The 20,315-nt window shown below is 37.3% G+C and overlaps 1 protein-coding gene across 1 annotated transcript; it reads left to right on the forward strand.

The window, feature by feature from the left end:
- Positions 1–5,912: 5,912 nt before the first annotated feature.
- DCAF17 (DDB1 and CUL4 associated factor 17) lies at positions 5,913–19,732 on the forward strand (the record flags this gene model as incomplete). Its single annotated transcript, XM_082001559.1, has 11 exons — positions 5,913–6,077; positions 7,367–7,470; positions 8,844–8,934; positions 9,883–10,022; positions 10,794–10,872; positions 11,051–11,140; positions 13,226–13,333; positions 13,863–13,968; positions 17,540–17,682; positions 19,103–19,212; positions 19,618–19,732. 11 exons carry the CDS (start codon positions 5,913–5,915, stop codon positions 19,730–19,732), a joined length of 1,251 nt encoding a protein of 416 aa, XP_081857685.1.
- Between the last annotated feature and the right edge of the window lie 583 nt (positions 19,733–20,315).

Here is a 20,315-nt window from a genome sequence, read left to right on the forward strand (position 1 = left end):
TCCTTCAATCATTCAAAAAGACCTGAGTTAGTATCTTGCATTTCCTGTGCCAGCATTCATATTCAACATAAAATAACAATGATTCAGCTGCTAGGCTAGTCGCATAATTTTTCTTGGCTTTCTAAATATCTCAGTAAGAATATGAAAAGATGCACAGATGGGAATTATAGTCAGATGACTAAGACGATTTTGCATCAGTAAAATCCAGAGATGCAACTCTTTTCATAAGAATGTGGTCCTTTGAGTGATAATTGCACAATTTTAGCTGATAAATTCTGAAACATCAAGAAAATGCAAGGAGAGTGGGGTAGGTGGGGGAGTTAAATTTATTGGTGTCTCCAGTGTTAAATGTGAAGAAACTCCTTTGAGACTTGCATATATATCCCTGAGAGTTAGACTGACCCATAGCTCATGAGATTAATGGGCAACCTGGCTACTAAAAGTTCAAAAAACATCTAAATGACTGGGAAGCCTAAATTACCTTTTCAGAAACGAGTCATTGCTCAATTGTTTCTCTAATTGATTTTCTTAATGAAAAAGGCAAACACCCTTTCTCTTTGTAAGATAAAATGATCATACCCTGAAGCCATGACAGCAAGAAATGTTGTCTGAAAGAATTAGGAGTTATTTCCTTGTTCAGAGACGTGGTCAGGAAGGCTTTAAGTTTGATTATTAATCAAAGCAATTCAACTTGCACCTCTAAGGAAATTATCATGAAACTGAATTACATTAAAAATGCCTATATTTTGTGGCAGCATAACTATTTTTCAGAAAAAAATTTAAAGAAAAACACTTGGTAACCATCCTGAAAAGCAACATGGAAGACTTTTTTCCCAGTGGAGCACTGCCTTTAGAACGTTGTCATTGTTACGAATCCTGATCAGGTCCTCAGCTTAGTTGAGAAACTTTAACAAAACAGCCTTACAACTCCTGCCCTCCCCAACTTTAGTACAGCTTTTTGAAGGTGGACATGTAGAATGTATACACATCAACTGCCAGCCAGACCTGAAATAATGCATGTCTAATGGAAGTTGGCATTAAAATCTCTGAGCAGTCACATCCGCAGAGGAAAAACTAAAGATACAGGAGAAAAGAACTGTTCTTGTTTTTTTAAATAGTGGATTACACACCAAAACATACATAAACCAGTTCATTGATGAGTAAAATCCTTGAGAAGTATCAGTTCTGAAGGAGATGTTAGAGGAAAAAAAATAAACCCAAAGAACCAGAAATAACCTGTCATTTTTGTCCAAGAACCTAGTTCAATTAACTTATTGGATGAAAACATTTTGACATTTGACTGATCTCCAATGACAAAGATAAGAATTTCTTCCATCTCCAATCACTAAGCCTACTTGTAGAGTCTCTATTATAAAAAAAAAAAACCCCTCTCTTAGGAAGAGTGTGTGCAGCTTATGTTACATTTCTAGACAGAAAAGTATTCTGGAAACAATGAACTTCATACAATTACTTCTGCTTGGCACCTAGAAGCTTATCTACACAACATTTGACAATTAATCACCAATGCTCTCCTGTAAAGTGTAACTGATTTGTTTTATCACCATCAAACACTACCAAAACTCAGAACGCCTTACACAAAACAGATGCAAGTGGCAATCACGGACACAAAGTGAAAAATTCTTCAAGGTAATGGTAACACAGAAGGTATAACTATGAATTACCAGTGGTTATTTTTTTAATATATACATATTAATAATTCTTAATATTTCAAACCAAGGCAAGGGGTGTGTACACACGACTTTCTGTTAACCAGGCTCATTCATTAAGTGAATGCTTAATGCTATTCTATTCTACCCAGTGACTAAACATGCCCTCTTGGGGATTCGTGATTAGTCTTTCAATGATATACTTCAAAAAAACTGTGCACATTTGAAACAATAGGATATTTCACAACTTTTCAAACTCAGCAGATCTAAAACTCTCCGCTGTTTTTCCTTCTCATGCATCATCACCAAGAATGATGCAGACCGCCCTGTGGGCACATAGGAACTTCAGTAAAACTACTGCAGAGCACTGACTACCAAAGGGAAAAGAAAAAGAAAACAAAAAGTTATTTTGATTTATTCTGACTCCTGTAGAAACAACACAGTTAACATTGGTTAAAAAGCAACAGCAGATAAAAACAAACAAACCCCACCAGATATGATTTTAACCACATGTACAGAAATGTTGCGTAAGAAGAGCCTGTTCTTACACCACCTGCCAGGTAGCCTGGTAAAAAAGAGTCAAGCAAAGAGGAAACAGTTTATAAAATGGCAGAGGGATGGAAGGAGGGGGATAAAACTGCTCATTTACTGAAAACAGTTACTTGAATCACCATACATCCAGGAGATCGGCAACAGAACTTGAAGGTACATTATTTAGGATAAAATAATATACATAGGTACTATATAGTCACTTCTAAAAGAAAGCAGACAAACAGCTATTAGGGACAAGCAGAGAGCTAAAAGTCCCTGAGAATTTAAAATAAAAACATTATTTCCCAATTTTGTTTTCACTGAGAATTGTTTTGCAGACACTATTTTCCATCCATACTCCTGTTGGAATTATTCTGTTACATAAGCCATTTTTGCAGTATCTTATAAAACTACAGGTTTTATAACTGTATTTTTATTCTTTTATTTTTAAAAAGCAATCATACTATTCCTGTAAAAAACATAAAACATTCTTTAATTGAGACTATGAACTGCAACATCAATTTTTGCTGGCATATGCATCTATTGATCTCAGAAGACAGTGGAAGCAAAGAAAGCTTATTCCTCAGTACTGAGGGAATCAATTACACTAGTTAATATGTTTTAAAGGTAATGAAGGCTGTTGGGAAAAAATGCAACTAAGGATAAAATAATGGCAACTGCAAGAACAAAGAGATATGAATAGCCAACAAGGAAGACAATAAGTTACCTTAGAAATATAGATGTATTTTATTTACTGAATCTTTAATCAATTAATGTGAACATGAAATAACTAACAAAAGCATTTTATTTTAATTAACTGTATGGATAAAACATGGAGTTCAGTTGCTACAGGTGACTGATGTAATTTGTTCTATTCTAAACTAAACGTGAACTCCTATTTCTTTCTTCACTTGCAAAGGCAGGTGATAAAACATTCTGACAAAAGCTTGTAATAAAAAATGCTGATTCAAAAAAAACACAGTATTTTAAAGAAATATAGAAATTCTGCTGACACTTTAATATATTCAAATATTTTTATTATTTTTTTGAATGTTGAAAGATTTTGTTTTGTTCAGAAGTGTTTTGTTGAAACTGCATAATTTCAATTCATAAATACAGATGTTCTGACTTCACTATCAAAGACTGCTTTGCCGTTAAAATGAGACTTCAATCAAGTATTTTAACTGAATTAAAAATACTTCAACTTGTGAAGAATACTTTAATTCCAACTGAAGCTAAAAGTATATTTTGATATCCTAGAATAATTTTTGAAATAGAATTTCTACTTTTGTACTGAATCTATTTACAACATTTTCAGTGTTAATTGTTCTACTGTTCCATGTCTATAACACCTAATAAAGGCACACTCAGAAACAGTGTAATTATAAATATTATTGACTAAAGTAATTTGAATAATAGAAATTAAGAAGATACCAATCACTCTGAGTACAAATTTCATAAATATTGCATATGGTAATGAGGCAAATTCACAAATAATTCTTTGAGCTACAATCCTGTAAATACCTGTACATTTGTTTAACTTCACTGACAAGTTGTCTTCCCACATACCAATGAGTGTTTGCAGGATATGGGATTCAAATACTTAAGTATTTCTGTGCAGTCCTTTACTTTTTTCCTCACCTTATTTTTCCCTTTTGTCCATGAGGTAATTCACGTCTTTTGCTGTTTTTTATACAGAAGAATACAACGCGAAACTGATTTACTAAATTAATCTATTCACAAGTTTAACATCAGGAGGAAGCCATCAATGGTAAACACAGCCCAGAAATAAGGTTTCCTAGTTAACCTGTGCACCCTCTGCTGGCTGTTGCTTACATAGGAAGAAAAAAAAAAGGGGGGGGGAAAAAAAAGCTGCGTTGGCTTTATGCATACATATACATGCACTGTGAACATACATCTAAGTCTTCAAATACATTTTTCAAACACTTAAATTGTTTTTCAACCTTATTTTCTACAAATACTGAAAATGTAACTGTATTGCCTAACAAAAGATGGTTTGTCTCAACACAATCCATGTTTTTCTTGTATTAAAGATGCTGAGAACAGAGCTAGAGCAACATGAATTTTACTACTATCTATAAGTTACATTGAAGAACTTCGTTCATTTACATCCCTGAAAGACTCTGGATGTCCAGATAGACTTTGCGTAGGTACAACCTGCCCTGTCAGCTCTGAAACCACTGGCAATGTTGTAGATCCACCTAAACCACTCTTCGGAGGGGCAACTGTGAGCGGCGTGTTTGTGTGTTCAGCTCATTTCATACAAATAACTGCAAAGCACCAGAAAATCACAGGAATCTGTCTTTTGTTACAGTATCAGTGAAGGTGAAAGGTTCCACTCAAATCCTGAAGAACAGACACAGAAACAAGTAAAAGATCAGCAACTTCCACATTACCCGATTTGGGCGTCTGGCCTCTGGCAAGGAAGTGAAACGATTTTTTCCACAGACTTCAGCTGCTGTGCTGGCAAGTAGCCGTTGATGATAGTAACAAATTTTGGGACACGGCTCTAAAACCAAAAAAAAAAAAGGAAGTGTCATACATCTCAAGAAATCGTTGTTGACCCTGGAGTTTTAAACAAATCCTTTAAAACTCCCGCCCACAAGCCCGGGTACACTCCGCCCGACCCAGCAGCATCCAAATCCACCCGCGGGCGCTGCCCGGTGACCGCCAGCTGCCGGCACCAGCCCGGGTGCTCACAGCCGGGGGAGCCCCGCGGGGAGGCCCCCGCCCTCCGGCAGGGGGCGCTGTCCTTGCCGCGCCCCCTCCCGCCGCGCAGCTGCGGGGGGTTGTACTCTCCGGCAGGAAGACATTAAAAGACAGGAGATATACGTTCCCGCCTTTTCTTAACGGAACTATCGCTAACAAAACTTTCCTGTCTTTATTAAAAAAAAAAAACAAACAGGCAAAACGCTTCCATTTACACGCCCCGCATGCCAACGCGCACTGCGTTTGCTTCAGTCCCTTCAGCGCAGGTTAAGGCAGCGGAGCCCGGCCTGGGGCAGAGGTCCCGGTGCATCGGCGGCTCTGCGGGTACTGGCGGGCGACCAACTGCCGGCGGCTCTCACCGACCTCTGCGCAGCGACCCTCCTCCTGCCCTGCGGTTCTCCGTGCGGTGTTTCACCAGCGGGAACGCCGCAGCACCTCCATACAGGAGGGAGCGACCCTTCCCCCGTTCGCTGTCTGCAGACAACGACGCAGCACCAACGCCGGCCCAGCCGCCTGAGCAGCACTCGCCTCAGGCGGCGGCTCCAGCGCCGGAAGGAGCCGGCGGACCGCCGCGGGGCATGGCGGGAAGTGTAGTACCGGCGCGCGGCAGAATTCCGCCCGCGAAAACTACAGTACCCGGCGGTCCGCGGGGGGGCGGCGGCGGAGTAGTGGTGTTGTGGCTCGGCGTTTGCGGTAATTCGGCTCTGTAGTAGTGGGGGAGACGCTGTGCGTACCCGGCCGCCTGGGTGCCTGTGCCTGGCGGCGGCTGCCCTGGCCCCTCCCCGGCGGAGACCCGTCAGACAGGCCTCGGTTTGCGTCTCTCGGGAGTCGGAGAGCGAGGGGCCGCTCGGACGTTTTCCCGCTTCGCCTCTCGCGAGGAGTGAGAGGAATCCGGCGCGGGCTCGGGCCCTCTAGGGCTGCTTGCCCCGCCAAGAGCGAGCCAGAAGCGGGGAAGAGAAGGCGAGCCCGCCCCGAGACGCAGCAATGTGTCCGCAGGCAGCCGCCGGCGGGAGGACGGCCGCCTCCCGGGCGCCCGGGGCTCACAACGTCTGCTGCGTCCTCACCCGCAGGGCCCACGGCTTTTATGCCAGAGATGCTGGTGTCGCCCACAGGAAAAACCTGGGACTCCTCAGAAAGATAATGTGTCAGGTAATAGCGGTGCTTCTGGCGCTGGCTGAACTCCTGCGTCTGCTGACTTTCAGCCGGGGTGGTCTGAGCGTCAGTCCTCAGCCCAGGTGTTTGAGACGTCCCTGGTCACGCCCATTAACAACTTTGGGGAGAAAAAAGCTGGAATTTTGCCGAAGAGAGTTAGGAATGGTTAAATTTATCTCATGAGGCTCAGACCTAGAAATGTAGAGGGGACTATGCCGTGGAAAAACTGCAGAAGCACTTATAAATCTAATAATCGCCTTAGAAATAACTTTATAATCTTAGAAATAACAAAATGAGATTTTGTATCACTTATTTCTTCCCCTAAGATGACTTAATATTTAATACCAATATTCACGTCATCGTGTTATAGGAAGCATCAGTGTTAAATTTGAATTGAGTTCTCTCAACAAAGTAAGCTAATCAGCAGAGGTCTTCAGGTAAACATACCCCTAATGTGTCAGTGAAATTTACGTTACAGAAAAACTAGGAATTAAACCAATTGCAGGCTAAAGTGAACTTGATTTTTTTCAATCAAAACGATTACTGTTCCCATGCAGTAGTTGATAGAAATGTATTTAAAGTGAGTATGTGGAAGTGAATTGGCAATTGTGTTGTATTGAAAATATATTTATTGGAAGTCAGCTAAACTGTCCACTTATTTAACTAGATCAATGGGCATGCAAGGTTTATTGAAATAAAAATTAGTACCTCTGACTTAAGTACTTTTTTTGTTTGTAAGGCTGGAACCTTTGTTAATAGTATAGAGCCCCTGATACCTCTAATGCACCCAAGAAAAGTTATGTGAGCAGTTTATCCCATTAACATTTCAGGCATGCTTTGCAAAGAACTGTAAACACATTTTTCTACCTTTCACACAAAACATCAACAGCAGAATGGAGTCAGATGTTTGGTAAATTCAATTAATTACATATAAGAGAGTTATGTGCATATTTATACTCGGGGGAGTTTTGTCCTTGATTTTAAAAGCTGCCAGTTTTAATTTTAATGTAGACAAGTTAATGACAAAATATTAATTACCCATGCTTTCCATAATAGCTAATAAAAAATCTTTTAATTTGGTTTTAAAAAAAGATAAAATTTCCCTGGAAAAGGTCTTTTAATTTGGTTAAAAACAAATAAGATTTCATTTTCTGTATTCAACAGCAAAGGTTCAATTAAAGTATGTTATTAAGCTGCAGGAGCCAAATAAAATATTTTCAAAAATATTTTCAAAAAGCAAGGTTTGTTACAAAAGCCATCGCTGTTACAACCACTGTCTGTTTCAGGAAAGTACTAAATTCAGGAACGTTTGGACAACTCATTCTGCATCACCTATTGCGTATGAAAGAGGAAGAATTTACTTAGACAATTATCAGTGCTGTATTAGCAGGTAATAAACTTACAATTAAAAGTTACCCTGCCTTACAGTTTTAACACTGTGATTCTGTTTTAGACATGTCACTAACTGTACTCATCCAAATAGCCCCTGTGAATTGAGTGGAATTTACTTATGAACAAAAAAAGAACAAGGTGCATAAATCTTTGTTAAATTATACTCACATGCTATTGTGTCTTAATGTGACACCTGCTTTGGTGAAAGAAAGTCTGATCTTACTGGTGGTGTATATCTTCAGCTTTCAGAACACTTTAATAGGAGTGGAAGATTATCACCATTTCATAATTTTGCATTAAAAAGCCAAATAAACAGTAGTTCTTTGTGATCTGATAACTAGCAGTGTGCTAAATAATGTCACAAAATCAGCCTCTGTAACAAGCTGGGTACTACGTCTATGAATTCTACATTAAAGAAGTAAATTGTTGTTCATGTAAAAGTACAGTGTGCAGAGTACTTGCTGGTTTTTGTTAATGTATTTTGCAGATCAGACCTCTGATCTGATGTACTTTCCTGTTCCATGATTAGCTGTAGAGGCAGAGCTTAGGAGGCAGCACAGGGCAGGGTAGAGGACGGGAAGTCCCCCATACACCAGTCCGTGTCCTTGCCTATCCCTCCTGTAAGGGAAGTAGCAGGGGCTTGGAGAACTGTGTTGCTGAGTAGGTTGTGGCTAGAACTGTTTTGAGACAGTGTCATATGGTACATAAAAGACAAATTACTCTGCCTGTGTAAACCACTGAGAGTTAATTAAATTAATCTATCATTTACAGCAGAGATCTAAATCTACTTAGCCATGTTTTATTCCTACATTGTCTGAATGCTTTCCAGTACTGGGTTAATCTGTCTAACATATTTCAGGTTTATCTTTATCTCATCCTTTCCCTGAGGGGAAAACTGTGCAAAGTATGAAGCTTTTATTCTGGTAGTAAGGTTTTTTAAAAAAATACTTGTACGTGATGCCACGCCTTTATATTATGAAAGGCAATACTAGAAGAACTTGAGGGGAAGGTTCCAGGATGATCGTTAGTTTCTGGAATATGCTTTCTTTTTAATGTATATCACTAAAGTAAGAATGTTACTATTAAGTTTGTTATTTTTAAAAAGAAAACAAAAAAACCCACCAAAAATCACAACACCAAACCACAAAATATAGAGAAGGTTAGCTTTTAAATACGACGTTATACTAACTGTTGTTTATTAGGCCGTATTTTGAGAGCAATTTCAGGTCATACTTACAAAGTAAAAATAAGATGTTTAGATTTCCTGACCTGCCTAAAGAGAAGGCAGGTTTTATACAACAGTATGAAATGATTTGTTCATAGAAATTAGTTTATAAAGTACACTAATGATTATTAATCATTTTCCTCCAGCATTGCACAAGAGCCAAGAATACTTTATCAAAAGCCAAAGTGTTCTAAGTCAGAAAAAATAGAAGATGCTTTATTATTGGAATGCCCACTGGTAAGATTACTTTTTAGTAGAGCATTGTGCAAAAAAACCCCAAATTAATATCTTTTGGTGAAACATACTTAGAATAGAGCATTCTTTCCCTGCAAACTATTTTCTCAATGTTTTTATGGAGTTAGGTCATTTAGGATTTGCAACGTGCTTATTTATTTTGACTGAACGTGTAGAGGTATATTTCTCTGAATTTCTCAAGAGCACATTTGTATACTTTTTTGTGAGCTTTTATCAAAGATTTTAAAAACAGTGCCTTTATGCTTATGCAGGTAACTTTAATTCCTTACAACATAAATTCGGTTTAATTTTTTCTGTATTTTTTAATTAGCAAGGGTAGTAGGTGGGAGTTTTATTTTTTACCAGATCTGTTGACATAAAAGAAAAAGCAGATAAACTGAAGACCCACTGAAGCAACTCTGCCCAAAAGTTGTTCTGCTCTTTCTAGCTAATAGATTATATAATTTCCCTCCTCCTTGAGGAGTTTTTCTCTCATCCAGTGTCCACAGAGCTTAAGAATATTAGCCTCATCCTTGAGGTGACTAAAAAAAAGCAGCATGAATACCATGCTTAGCAGTTGCTGTTGAGTTACCACTGAATGTCTTATTCTGCAATATTTAAACTATTGTCTCTTCAAGACTGGTATCAATTAGATTGATAAGCAGTTATACTTCATTTTTGCAAGGCAGGGAAGTTTTAAAAGGTGTCTTTTCTAGAAAAGGTAACTGTTTTGCCAAAAGTGTGACAACAGATTATTTATGTGATAGTCAGATGACTATTTGGTGCAGATGTGATCTTAGAGATGTTAAGGCAGGCAGCTTTCCACCTTTAGTTTTTCAGGAACATGCATTAACTTTTGTTTTCTTGTTAAAATGTGTCAAAAAAAAATGTGTCAAAATGTTATGTATCCTCCTGGTACAAACATTTTTATAATAACCTCTTGTTGTGTAGGGGGAAATGCTGCCAAGTCCTTCAGACTATAAATCTTCCCTGATAGTTTTGACAGTGCAGAACTGGCTTCTACGTCTCTCTGCTGATAGTGGAGAAATACTGGAAAAAATATACCTTGCTGGATCCTGTTGCAAATTCAGGTATTAAACAGTGACTGGGCTTTGTAGAATTAACAGTCATTATTACTGTACTGGAGAAAGGGAATCATGTTTATTTTAGTACTATCCTACGGTTGACTTCAGGTTTGTTAGTCTAGCACATTACCTGTAATACTGTTCCTGCATGCTGTTTTCTGTAGAAGAAAAGCTTAAGTATTACGATCTCAAATTTGGTATCAAGTTCCATGAAAGCCACAAAAACTAGGCTACTATTGCCTTTTCTCTGACAATTTTACAGCCTTTAATATTGCAATAGCAACATAGCAGGAGAGGACCTTTAAAAGCTGTAAAACAAACTTCATAAAACATAAGAAAAATGTATTTAAAGTTTAAACAATTTTTAACTTGCAAGCATTCTCCACCACAGGGTAGCCATTTTGTTCTTTAAAAGGAGAGCAGTTGCTCCTTCTGGTAAACTGCATCTTTTTTTTAGTTCTGAGGTGAAATTATTTCCTTTCGGATGAAGGATAAGAAAACAGTGATTTGTGAAGGGAAGGAGAAAAATTAAGATAGTGAATGTTCATACTTTCAGAATTTTTCTCACAATCCTGCATGAAATAAGCCTAGTTCCATGGGTTTTGCATTAGTGCAAACAGCAAACATCTTGGGCACCTCTCCTGAATCAGATACTGAACAGTTTGCCTGGACACAGGGATCTGCCTAGTTATAGTAGATTATATTTCATGTGAAATAACGTATTTATTATTAAATTATTTTTAAGTTATTAAGATAGGCCTTTCTTGTCACAAATAGGTATCTGAGCTGGGATACTCCTCAAGAGGTTATGGTTGTAAAGTCAGCCCAGAATAAGCTCCCTGCAGCAGCACGGCAGGTAAGTTTGTTGAAAAACTCTGTCATTCTTAAGTTTTTTTACAAAATTGATGAAAATGTTTACAAGGACAGAGATGGAGACATTATGCTTTGTTATTATGGTAGAAGATGAAGGTGTCCTACCATTAATAAATGCCTCAAGTATAGTGACTATATTCAGTATTGTTGTTCCTTCCCAGGCAGGTATCCAACAGTCTGTATTGTTCTATCTTGCTGTATTCCAAGTTTTGCCTCTTTCATTTATTGGAATGCTAGAAATAAACAAAAAGGTAAGTTAATTCCTCTATTAATCATGATTTGTACTGTAGTTGTATGAGAGGCATAGTTTAGGTGATTGTCCCAGAATTTCAGAAGTCATACTTGTAAAAGCATAGTGCCCTGAAACATTAATTGGTAGTAATGTTCTTCTTTGTGTGATAAGGGCACTGCAGGGTCAGGGGAAATTCTTAATTCGAATGACCAGAAGAGAAAATACAAATGCATTCTGCTGTTGGGTTACTCTTTGACATACAGGACTTTAGTCTTACAGCAATCATAAGAATTAGGGAGTCATAAAGTGCTTGTAGACTTCTTTTCACCTCTTTAAGATGTGCCTCTAACCCACTCCTCGTCTATGAATTCTATATGCAGTTAAAAATGTCTCAAACTTGCACTATCATTGATATTGAACAGCAAAATGTAAATATGTGTCTTGTTTTATCAGTCAAGACCAAACAACCTTTCTGAGGTCACTTTGTGACCTGTAATAGTGTATATATTAGGAAACCTCAAGCCAGATAGGAAGTTTTACTTTCTGGTGAGAAAACATGTCTAGTTTAAGTCAAGAGAGCTCTAGATACAACTTACAAATGGAACAGTACAAACATACAAACTCTGTCTTCAAAGCTCTGTGAGCTACAATCTCATTTGGGGTCCAGAGCTATTAGTGGGTTTTAGCTGGTGCTGGGTTGGGTTGAGGCTGTAAATTGAGATTGGGCTGGCAAGTGAAGGAGTGGGTTTAAACATTTTTCATTTGGGCCCATGAAAGTTTAGGTGCACTGTGTATTGTTCTGTTCAAAATTAGTATTTAGGACTGGAAAAAAACATTACCAGTATCAAAGGTAGTGTCAATCTGGTTAGCAATGGCATGCCAGATTCATCATGGTAGGCAAAACATCTAAAAGAGTATTTCTTCAGTTGGGCCTGAACTGAGTACTCAGAGTAATTGTTACAGCTAGGAATAATGTCAGGGCAGAATTTGGGATTTGAGAATACACTCAGCAGAAGAAGAAACTAGTGAATGCAATGCTAAGCCTGACAGATCAGTGGAATGTCACTGTTAGATTAGAGTTAGGATTAGGTTACTGTTCAAGACTGCAGGGTGCACGTAATGCATCAGCTTTTCTGAGATGGTACACCACAATAAATTCTGGGTTCAGACTAGCTAAAGTCTGAAGGGTTGGAAGGCTATTAGAGTTTGTGTCTGGAAGATGCTGGGAACCTTTATATTTTCTCAATACAACAAATGTACTGAGAAAGAGCCATAAGACTAGATAAAAGGCAAGGTTTCAGGAGTGAAAGTATCTTTTGGGAACAAACTGATCACAGGATCATTGATAGTGTTAAGATTTAGTACTATTACAGCTTTTGGGTTTCTTTTTTTTTTAATTATTTTAAGCCTTTTCATAGTGATTCAGATTAAAGAAATGAAAACTCTACATTTCCAAGCATCTCTAGTAAAAAAAATTACAAACTTCACGTGCTGTTATTTGTTAAATACTAAGAAGTAGTTTGTTGGGTTTTTCTTAGTGGAGATGTGTTAAGCAGTGGCGCAAATGAATACTGCATAATTATTAAAAGGGTAAGTCAGCTTCTCATGTATGTGTCTAATTTGGATTCAGAGATGATCCTGTACTCTGTGACAGCCGAGTAATGTAGTTTTAGTACAGCTGTACACAGCCATGGAGCCATGATTAGACTAGTATTTTACCCTGGCAATGAAGAAAGAACAGAAGATCTGGAATCAGTACTTTTAGATTGAGTTGTTGCTTTGCTAACATTCCTGTGGGATGCTGGGTGATATCTATTCATGTATGATAATAACTGGGTAACATGTTATGAAGATGCACTGAGAATTGATTAGAGAATGAATCTGCTTGCAGAATATGACTAATCTAACCTCAGGTGTTACCGTACTGCAAAGCATAGAACAGATGAGTTACAGAAAACTTCATGAACTGAAACACTGATCATAGGGTTTGGTAAGAATAAAAAATAAAAGCGATTGCAAAATTAAGGACATAATGTCAGTATTTTGCATTGTTTCTCAATTATTTCTTCCCTAATAGAATATTTTTCTTTTCCTTTTTTCACAGATATTTGGTAATAGTGTGACAGATGTTGCTGTTTCTAATGGAATCCTGATTGTAATGTATAGCATGGGTCTGGTCAGGCTCTATAACTTCCAGGCCATCTCGGAACAGGTAATGAAATACGAAATTTTTCATACAATCCATGCTATTTTCAGGCAACAAATCATAAATATTCATGTAACGCCACATAGGTACATGGGGAATGTGTCAAAGGATAGAGTTCTTGCCTAAATCTATTTACCATTGGAAGATACAAATGAGTGCACTATCAGAAAATTCTACCCACGACCAGTTACAGGTGGCAAAACATAAGAGATCCAGGGTCAGGCAGGCACTTCAGCAGGTACAGAGAGGAGCTATGTAAATGCTAGACCAGGGTGTGCTCTTCTTTACACACCTAGTCTGTAGTTATAGAGTGTTAATGCTAAAAACTGATAGGCGTGGAAGATAGTTTGATCTGAAACAGAACTGCAGTGAGACTTTTGAGTTTATATTCTTCCAATCAAAGATCAAACATTAATCAAAAATGAGACTTCAAGCAGTATCTAACAAGGTAAAGAATGCAGTAGCAACAGAGCAGTAAAACTAAACAGAAGGTAAGTATCCATCAATAATGCTAAATTGTTCTGTGTTATTTTAGTTCATGGAACAGCCATTTGATTTGGGACATGAATTCAACTGGAATGGTCAAGTGGGAGTTGTAGGAAAGTATCCATTTGGTCTTCCATGTAACATTAAAATAACAGGTATTTATGATCTTTGTATTATCTTGTCTGGTGGCTTTTAAAGATTAATTATGACTTATTTCACACCAAGAAAAAACATTAAAGTCGCTGTATTCGTATTGTGCTGTGTTTCTGTGTTTGCAGTATAGTAAAAATATGCTTTGCTTTACTTATAATTACAGGAATTAATTACATAGGACTTACCTAGAAAACTAGTACAGCAACTAAGCTATTTGAAAAACTTCATAAGCAATGCATGAAGTGGAAACCCCTTCCTTATTTCTGAGACACAACCACTCTTGGGAAGGAGGAAGGGCTAGGACAGCTGTTAGTAACACCCAGAAACAGTATACAGTATGTAAGCAAAAGATGTGACAATGTTTAATCTAACGTGCAGAGGGAATTCAAGGAGACTGAATACAATTTGTCCAAGTTCCATTTTGATAATACTAAGTTGTCAGAAATGTGCCAGTTTCAATAAAATTAATTCCTGAGGAGATAACAAATTATCTATTAAAAACAATTCTTATGCCTCAAATCATTAGCTTATGAACGTTCTGCTTTTTATAAAGACTTTAATTTCTCTGAAACCAAATGATCATTTCTGTTGCTGCATTTGAGATTAGAATTTGGTGCTAAGAATCCTAATGAATGACCAAAGCCTGAGACTGTCTTTGAAACTTTTTTTATTTTAAAAATACATTCTCACAAGTTCACACCTGAGGCACTTAAAAAAAAAAACCAAAAAAACCCACAAACTTGTTTTCACCAATATCAAATAATGCGTGCTTTTGTTTCTTTAATTTTGAATGTTTCTGTATTAAATGGTTTTTGCAAGTGACTATCCACATAAAAAATGCTTTTGATCTTTATGTTTGCAAACAGTGTCAGACAGTAACAGGCAAACCAAACCAGATTTACATAAACCTGAGGAAATACAGAAAGATAAAATACAGCGTTACGTAGTGAAGGCTTTCAGTTATAATGCAGTGTTTTATCAAAAGAAAATGATAGGCTGCTATAATTGGTGTCTCATGTTCTGCAAAGGGAAATTTCTCCTGATTTTCCTCTCTGTCTTAGTCTTCAAAACCACAATTTAATGTTAGGGGCCCTATGGAAAACATGCTGTCGGACCTTTAATAGGAAGCCTATACCAGATTTTTCTCATGTCTTATAGATCATTGTAGTTTTTAGTTTTGAGATTTAAAACCAGTGTACTGGAGAAAACATTTTTGATCTTGAATCGTATTCAAGAATTTGTGGTTAGGAAGTTTTGAACTCAGAGCAGACATGGCTGCTTTTTACAGATAGTTGCATTCCTGTGGTTTTTGAGCTGTTTTCTTTTAAGAATGAGATGGCTGACAGACTGTTTAATCTAATGTAACGCTTCAATGAGCGAGATTTTAACAGTTTCAGAGTTTAAGCTTGTATTTACTGTAATATAACTATGTGTAATTTTCCTGCTTATTTAGTCCAAGCCTCGCTACAGAAGTTGCCTGAAGGGATGGTAGTTATTACGGTGCTGTTTTTATGGTGTGTTAGATACCCAAGAGGAAGTGTATAGAGGTCAAAACGTATAGGCTACCATGTACCTACCACGTCATTTACAGCTATTGACTGGTATGGAATTTGATTTTGGTCACAGTGGAAGGAATGGAAAGGTACCTATAAATCTTCATTTTGTCTCTTTCTAAAAGGTCCAGAACTTAAAATCGTAGTTTGATTTATTATTAGAGGATACAGTAATTTCATTAAAAAATAGAGAGGAAGATACTTTGCTGAGATTTTATTTTTACATTTAGAACAAATAGTTGTTAGTGCTGCCAGAAACAACTTTATGGCTTTATGTTTAGATGAGGCTGGAGAGTTTTAAGGAAGTGAACAAAGAAGCTCAACTGGAGATTGCAAACACGCAACGCTAGGGAAGGGACTTCTAAACAATGAGAACAGGAGGTGTTGAGCAACAAAGCAAGTGACACAGGAGGAAAGAGGGAGTTGAGGCAGCAGAGTCACGTTATCACAGTGGTTTAGGTGGCTATGATCTTGTAAATCTCTGCCAAATGAACATAAAAAGAAAGGCATATTTTATCAGCAGCCTGTACTGCTTAGGATTGATATATTATTGAAAAGCATTTAAATCTATCATTTAGTCCATCTGCCAGAATTTCTGAGGGGCCTTGCTATATATGCTTTCTTTAAAAAGAGAAAGTCAATACATTTTCTTGACTCATTTTTCATTTTCTGACATCTTAATATCAGTAGGTCTTTTGCTTATGCCTTCATCTTCAACATTCTCTACATTTTCAGTAGATGCCTTGGCTTTTTTATATATGTATATATTTTATATATACTTTGTTATACCTTGCACAGAATCTCCCATTTCCTATGTGTTAGTCCAAAAGACAACTAGAAGACAGCCACTTTCCAGCTTAGGAAAGACTTCATCTCCATGGGCAGTGAACTAATGCCTTTCAATCTAAATGGCTAAGTTGTTGGAAACATGAATGAAGGTAAATGAGAGCAGCACTCTGTAAACATGATTTCTGATGTCATATGACATCTTAGCATCATTGGCTATGATCTGGATAATTACCTAGAGTAAGCAGGACAAGAACAAGTCAGAATTTGGGTAGGACCTTTGGGACACAAAAGTCCAGATAAGAACCTTGTTCTTCTCACAGTAATTCAGCTTGGGTTTTTATATTCTGCCTGTTTAATTGCTCCTTGTAATTGCAGATTTTCTCCATGTTTTGTCTTCTTTTTTCCCCAGCACTTCTCTGTACTGTTAGAAAGAGCTGAACTTCAGTCTAAAATTGATTCAGTTATAGCAGCTGTAGAAATTGCTTTTATTTATCTAGTTGGTAGAAGTTGTAAAGCTCCATGCAGTCCATTTCATTCAAAGATGCTTCTCTTATTTAGTATACAGAAGACTTGTAAGAATGGCCTATTACATCTGTATAACTTATCCCAACTGAACTGAAGAGAAAACTAAATATCTTTTTCCATTAGTTAAAAAAATTCCTACATTTTTATTGATTTTTATGAACTCAGCTACAGATTACATTCATTGTGGTCCACACTATTTTGTTGTATTATGCAAAAGGAGAAGGAGTATTCAGATTCAGGTAACCTCCTGCATTTAATTCTGTTGAGATTGCTCCTGTTAGTCTGTTTCCAGCTATTTATCACTATTTTTCCCAAGAGAATAGTGACCGTTTTGATATGGTCTTTGATCTGGTCATGTGTATGTCCTCTCTCATTCAGATGAGCTGGATTAATTTTAATTGTATGCTACATCTTTGCTTATCTAGCTCATTTGGAATGAAATAAGTCAAAGGTGTCAGAAGAGCAGTTCAGCAGAATATCTGAGAAGGCAGTAACCTTCCACAGGGAACTGCAGATGTGTGCCTGGATTAGCATCCTGGTGAGATGGCATAGCTGGTGCTAGAAAAAAGATCACAGGCAATGTATTTCCTCCAGTCTTCAAAAGTTCTGAAGAATTAATAGCTTTATTGGAATGTATAGTTGTAAGGATCAATGGAATTATGATTGTTCTGCTACTAATGGTGTTAACATTACCGAACATTTGCAGATATCCCACCTTTGCTATTTGAAGCATCTTCTCTGGAGAATGCGTTTCAAGTTGGAGGTTACCCTTGGCATTATATCGTCACACCTAACAAGAAAAAACATAAAGGAGTCTTCCATATTTGTTCTCTGAAAGACAATGCTTTGGTAATATATTCAGATAGCAGCTTCTCTGAAATGAATGTGTATCATGTTTGTCTTTATCTCTTCTTCTGAGTAGTCCTCAATGTAACATACCAGTTTTCCAGTGTGGTGCTCTCACAGGGATCACCACACAGTGTTACATCTGCTATCCAGTGGAGTCACGTGTAAAATGTTTTCTTCGGAATTAATACTGCTTCTGATACTTCCTTTGTTCCAATACAATTGTTGTGCTGTCAGTGCTACAAAGGACTGTATTCTTGGCTTAAAAGTTAAGGCTCAAGCAGAATCTCATTACCCAATTCCTTGCATGGTTACATCTTAATGAACTTCTGACTAGTCAGCCTACCAAATGACATGACTAAAGAAACTTTAGGTTTTATGAAATTGCAGAGTAAGTTTCCTTAATGTTTGTAGTTCATCCCTGATTTGTACCTTCTCTCTCTCTCCCTAGAAAGATTTTATTACTCACTTGAATCCCTCTCCCTAGAAAGATTTTATTACTCAGTTTAATCAAGCATTCCTGATTATTTTTGTTTATGTACTATTCATCATGTATTCTGTTGTGTGACCTTTCCATCTTAGCTTTTATTTTGGATCTGGATTTGACTTTAAGATACTTCTGTAATACAAGCAGCTTCTAGGCCTGTTAGTTCAGGGTTCTTCACTAAAAAACTTCCAATCTCTAAATGTCCTCATCTCTTTTACTAGCCTGATCAAATCAGTGATTCCCCTCCTATGTCTTATTTTCAACACAGATCTTTCACAACCATAGCTGAAGACCAATTTTGATTCAAAGGGACTTGTACAATCCTTTCTCACCTAGTTTTTTCTGTATGGATTCATACATTTGAAAATCTGAATGATTAGGACAGCTAAATTTAACAACAAAAAGCCAGTGCCAAAATCCCAAGATTTTGACCAGCTGAAATCATAAGTTATGCCAGGCTTACACGCTCCACAAATACTTGCACAAAAAGCAGCGAGGTTTGAAGCTCAAGTCAAACTTTGTGCTAATGCTTTTCTCATGTCTTGACACATCTCATGTCTTTGACACTCAAATTGTTGCAATTGTTGAAGTGTTTGCAGAGCGTAGGCTAAATCTTCATTTTGCTTAGTTTCAGGAGAGGTAGAACCATGTATAGCTGTGATACCAGGTCATTGCTTATTGCATATTTAAAAAGTTGAAACTGTTCCATGGAATATCTTGAGAATTTGAACTGAGTCGTCATTATTATTATTGTTGTTGTTGTTGTTATTATTATTATTGTTATTATTATTCCACTGATATCCTTTCTGGTCATGATTAGGAGCAGTACTTAAAAACCTTCAGAGGTATGTGGAGAGGAGATCAGTATTTCCTCTTTAATTAGATCTGTAAGACTTTCAAAATACTGATATTCTAAGCTTTCCCTTCCTTCTTCAGGCAAAAAATGGAATACAGGATATGAAATGCTGTTCGCTTGAACCTGACTGGATATATTTCCATCCAGATATGTCAGGCAGAATAATCCACGTGGGACCAAATTTGATAAAGTATGAGCCTTTTTTTCTCAAATCTTGTTTTCATTAGAGGAAAATTTGAGTAACTGCATAAATTCAGTAGTTTGACAATTTGCAGGCCAAAGCACTCATCAAGCCCTAGAAACTGTAAAATTTATTAATTTGTCAGAATCAGAAGTTCTGGTAGAAACATCTGCAGATTTCTACATGCTGAATGTGGGCACTGGCAGGCAACACTAGATTTTGATATGAAAAATGTTCAAGGACCACTGTGTTAAAATTTCACTGATAAACATAAATTACAAAAATAATTTATTACCAGTTCAGTTATTTTTGATGTTTTAATATACCTGATTTTTTAAAATTATCAATGTAGAAGTGCTGTAGTAGGTAGATTAGAATATATGACTTATTTTGTAATTTCTGTTTCTTTTGCAGAGTCTTGAAGTTTAAGGAAGTTAAAAATAACACAGATCAAATGGAGATTGCAGAAGATTTTACAATTGTGGCCAACAGAGAAAACTGTGTGAGTTTAGAGATCACAAATGTATGATTTTGAGCAATACACAGGGGTTTTGCACATGTTGAAGGACATTCCATGTCTTCACTGGACTTCAAGCTGTATGAAAAAAATTTGAAAATAGTAACACTTTCAGGATAGCTTTCTGAAACCTCCAGTCTTTTCTTTAGTTTTCAGCATTCTTTATGGTGTGCAGTCTAACCATGTATCACTGATGTAAAACATACTGAAAAGATGGTCACAGATTTCGTTCAAAAGAAGGTGCCACCAAGTGATAATTATGTGTATCTCTGGTGCTCAGGCAAGTTGATCATACAAATGCTAGAAATGTTTCAAGTCTCTCATAACTTAGGGGTAAGTCTTCATAAGACAACAAAGACAATACGTTGTTTCCAAGTCTGCCTCTTTTCCTGGCCATGCACATCCGTCACTCCCTTGTGAGAGGTTTGGCATTCATGTAACCCTTGGTGAGCCAAATCAGTGCACTAAAACAATAGGATAATAACCCAGCAGAAAACGTAAGTATGTTTCTGCCTGCTTGGTGAGCTGAACTGGAGCTGGAACAGAACAGAACTGAATCATCAGTGGGTCAGAAGAGTGCAGAAAGGTAGAACCA

The sequence above is a fragment of the Phaethon aethereus genome (genome assembly GCF_964289735.1).
Source record: "Phaethon aethereus genome assembly, chromosome: 6".
In the NCBI taxonomy this organism is placed as follows: Eukaryota; Metazoa; Chordata; class Aves; order Phaethontiformes; family Phaethontidae; genus Phaethon; species Phaethon aethereus.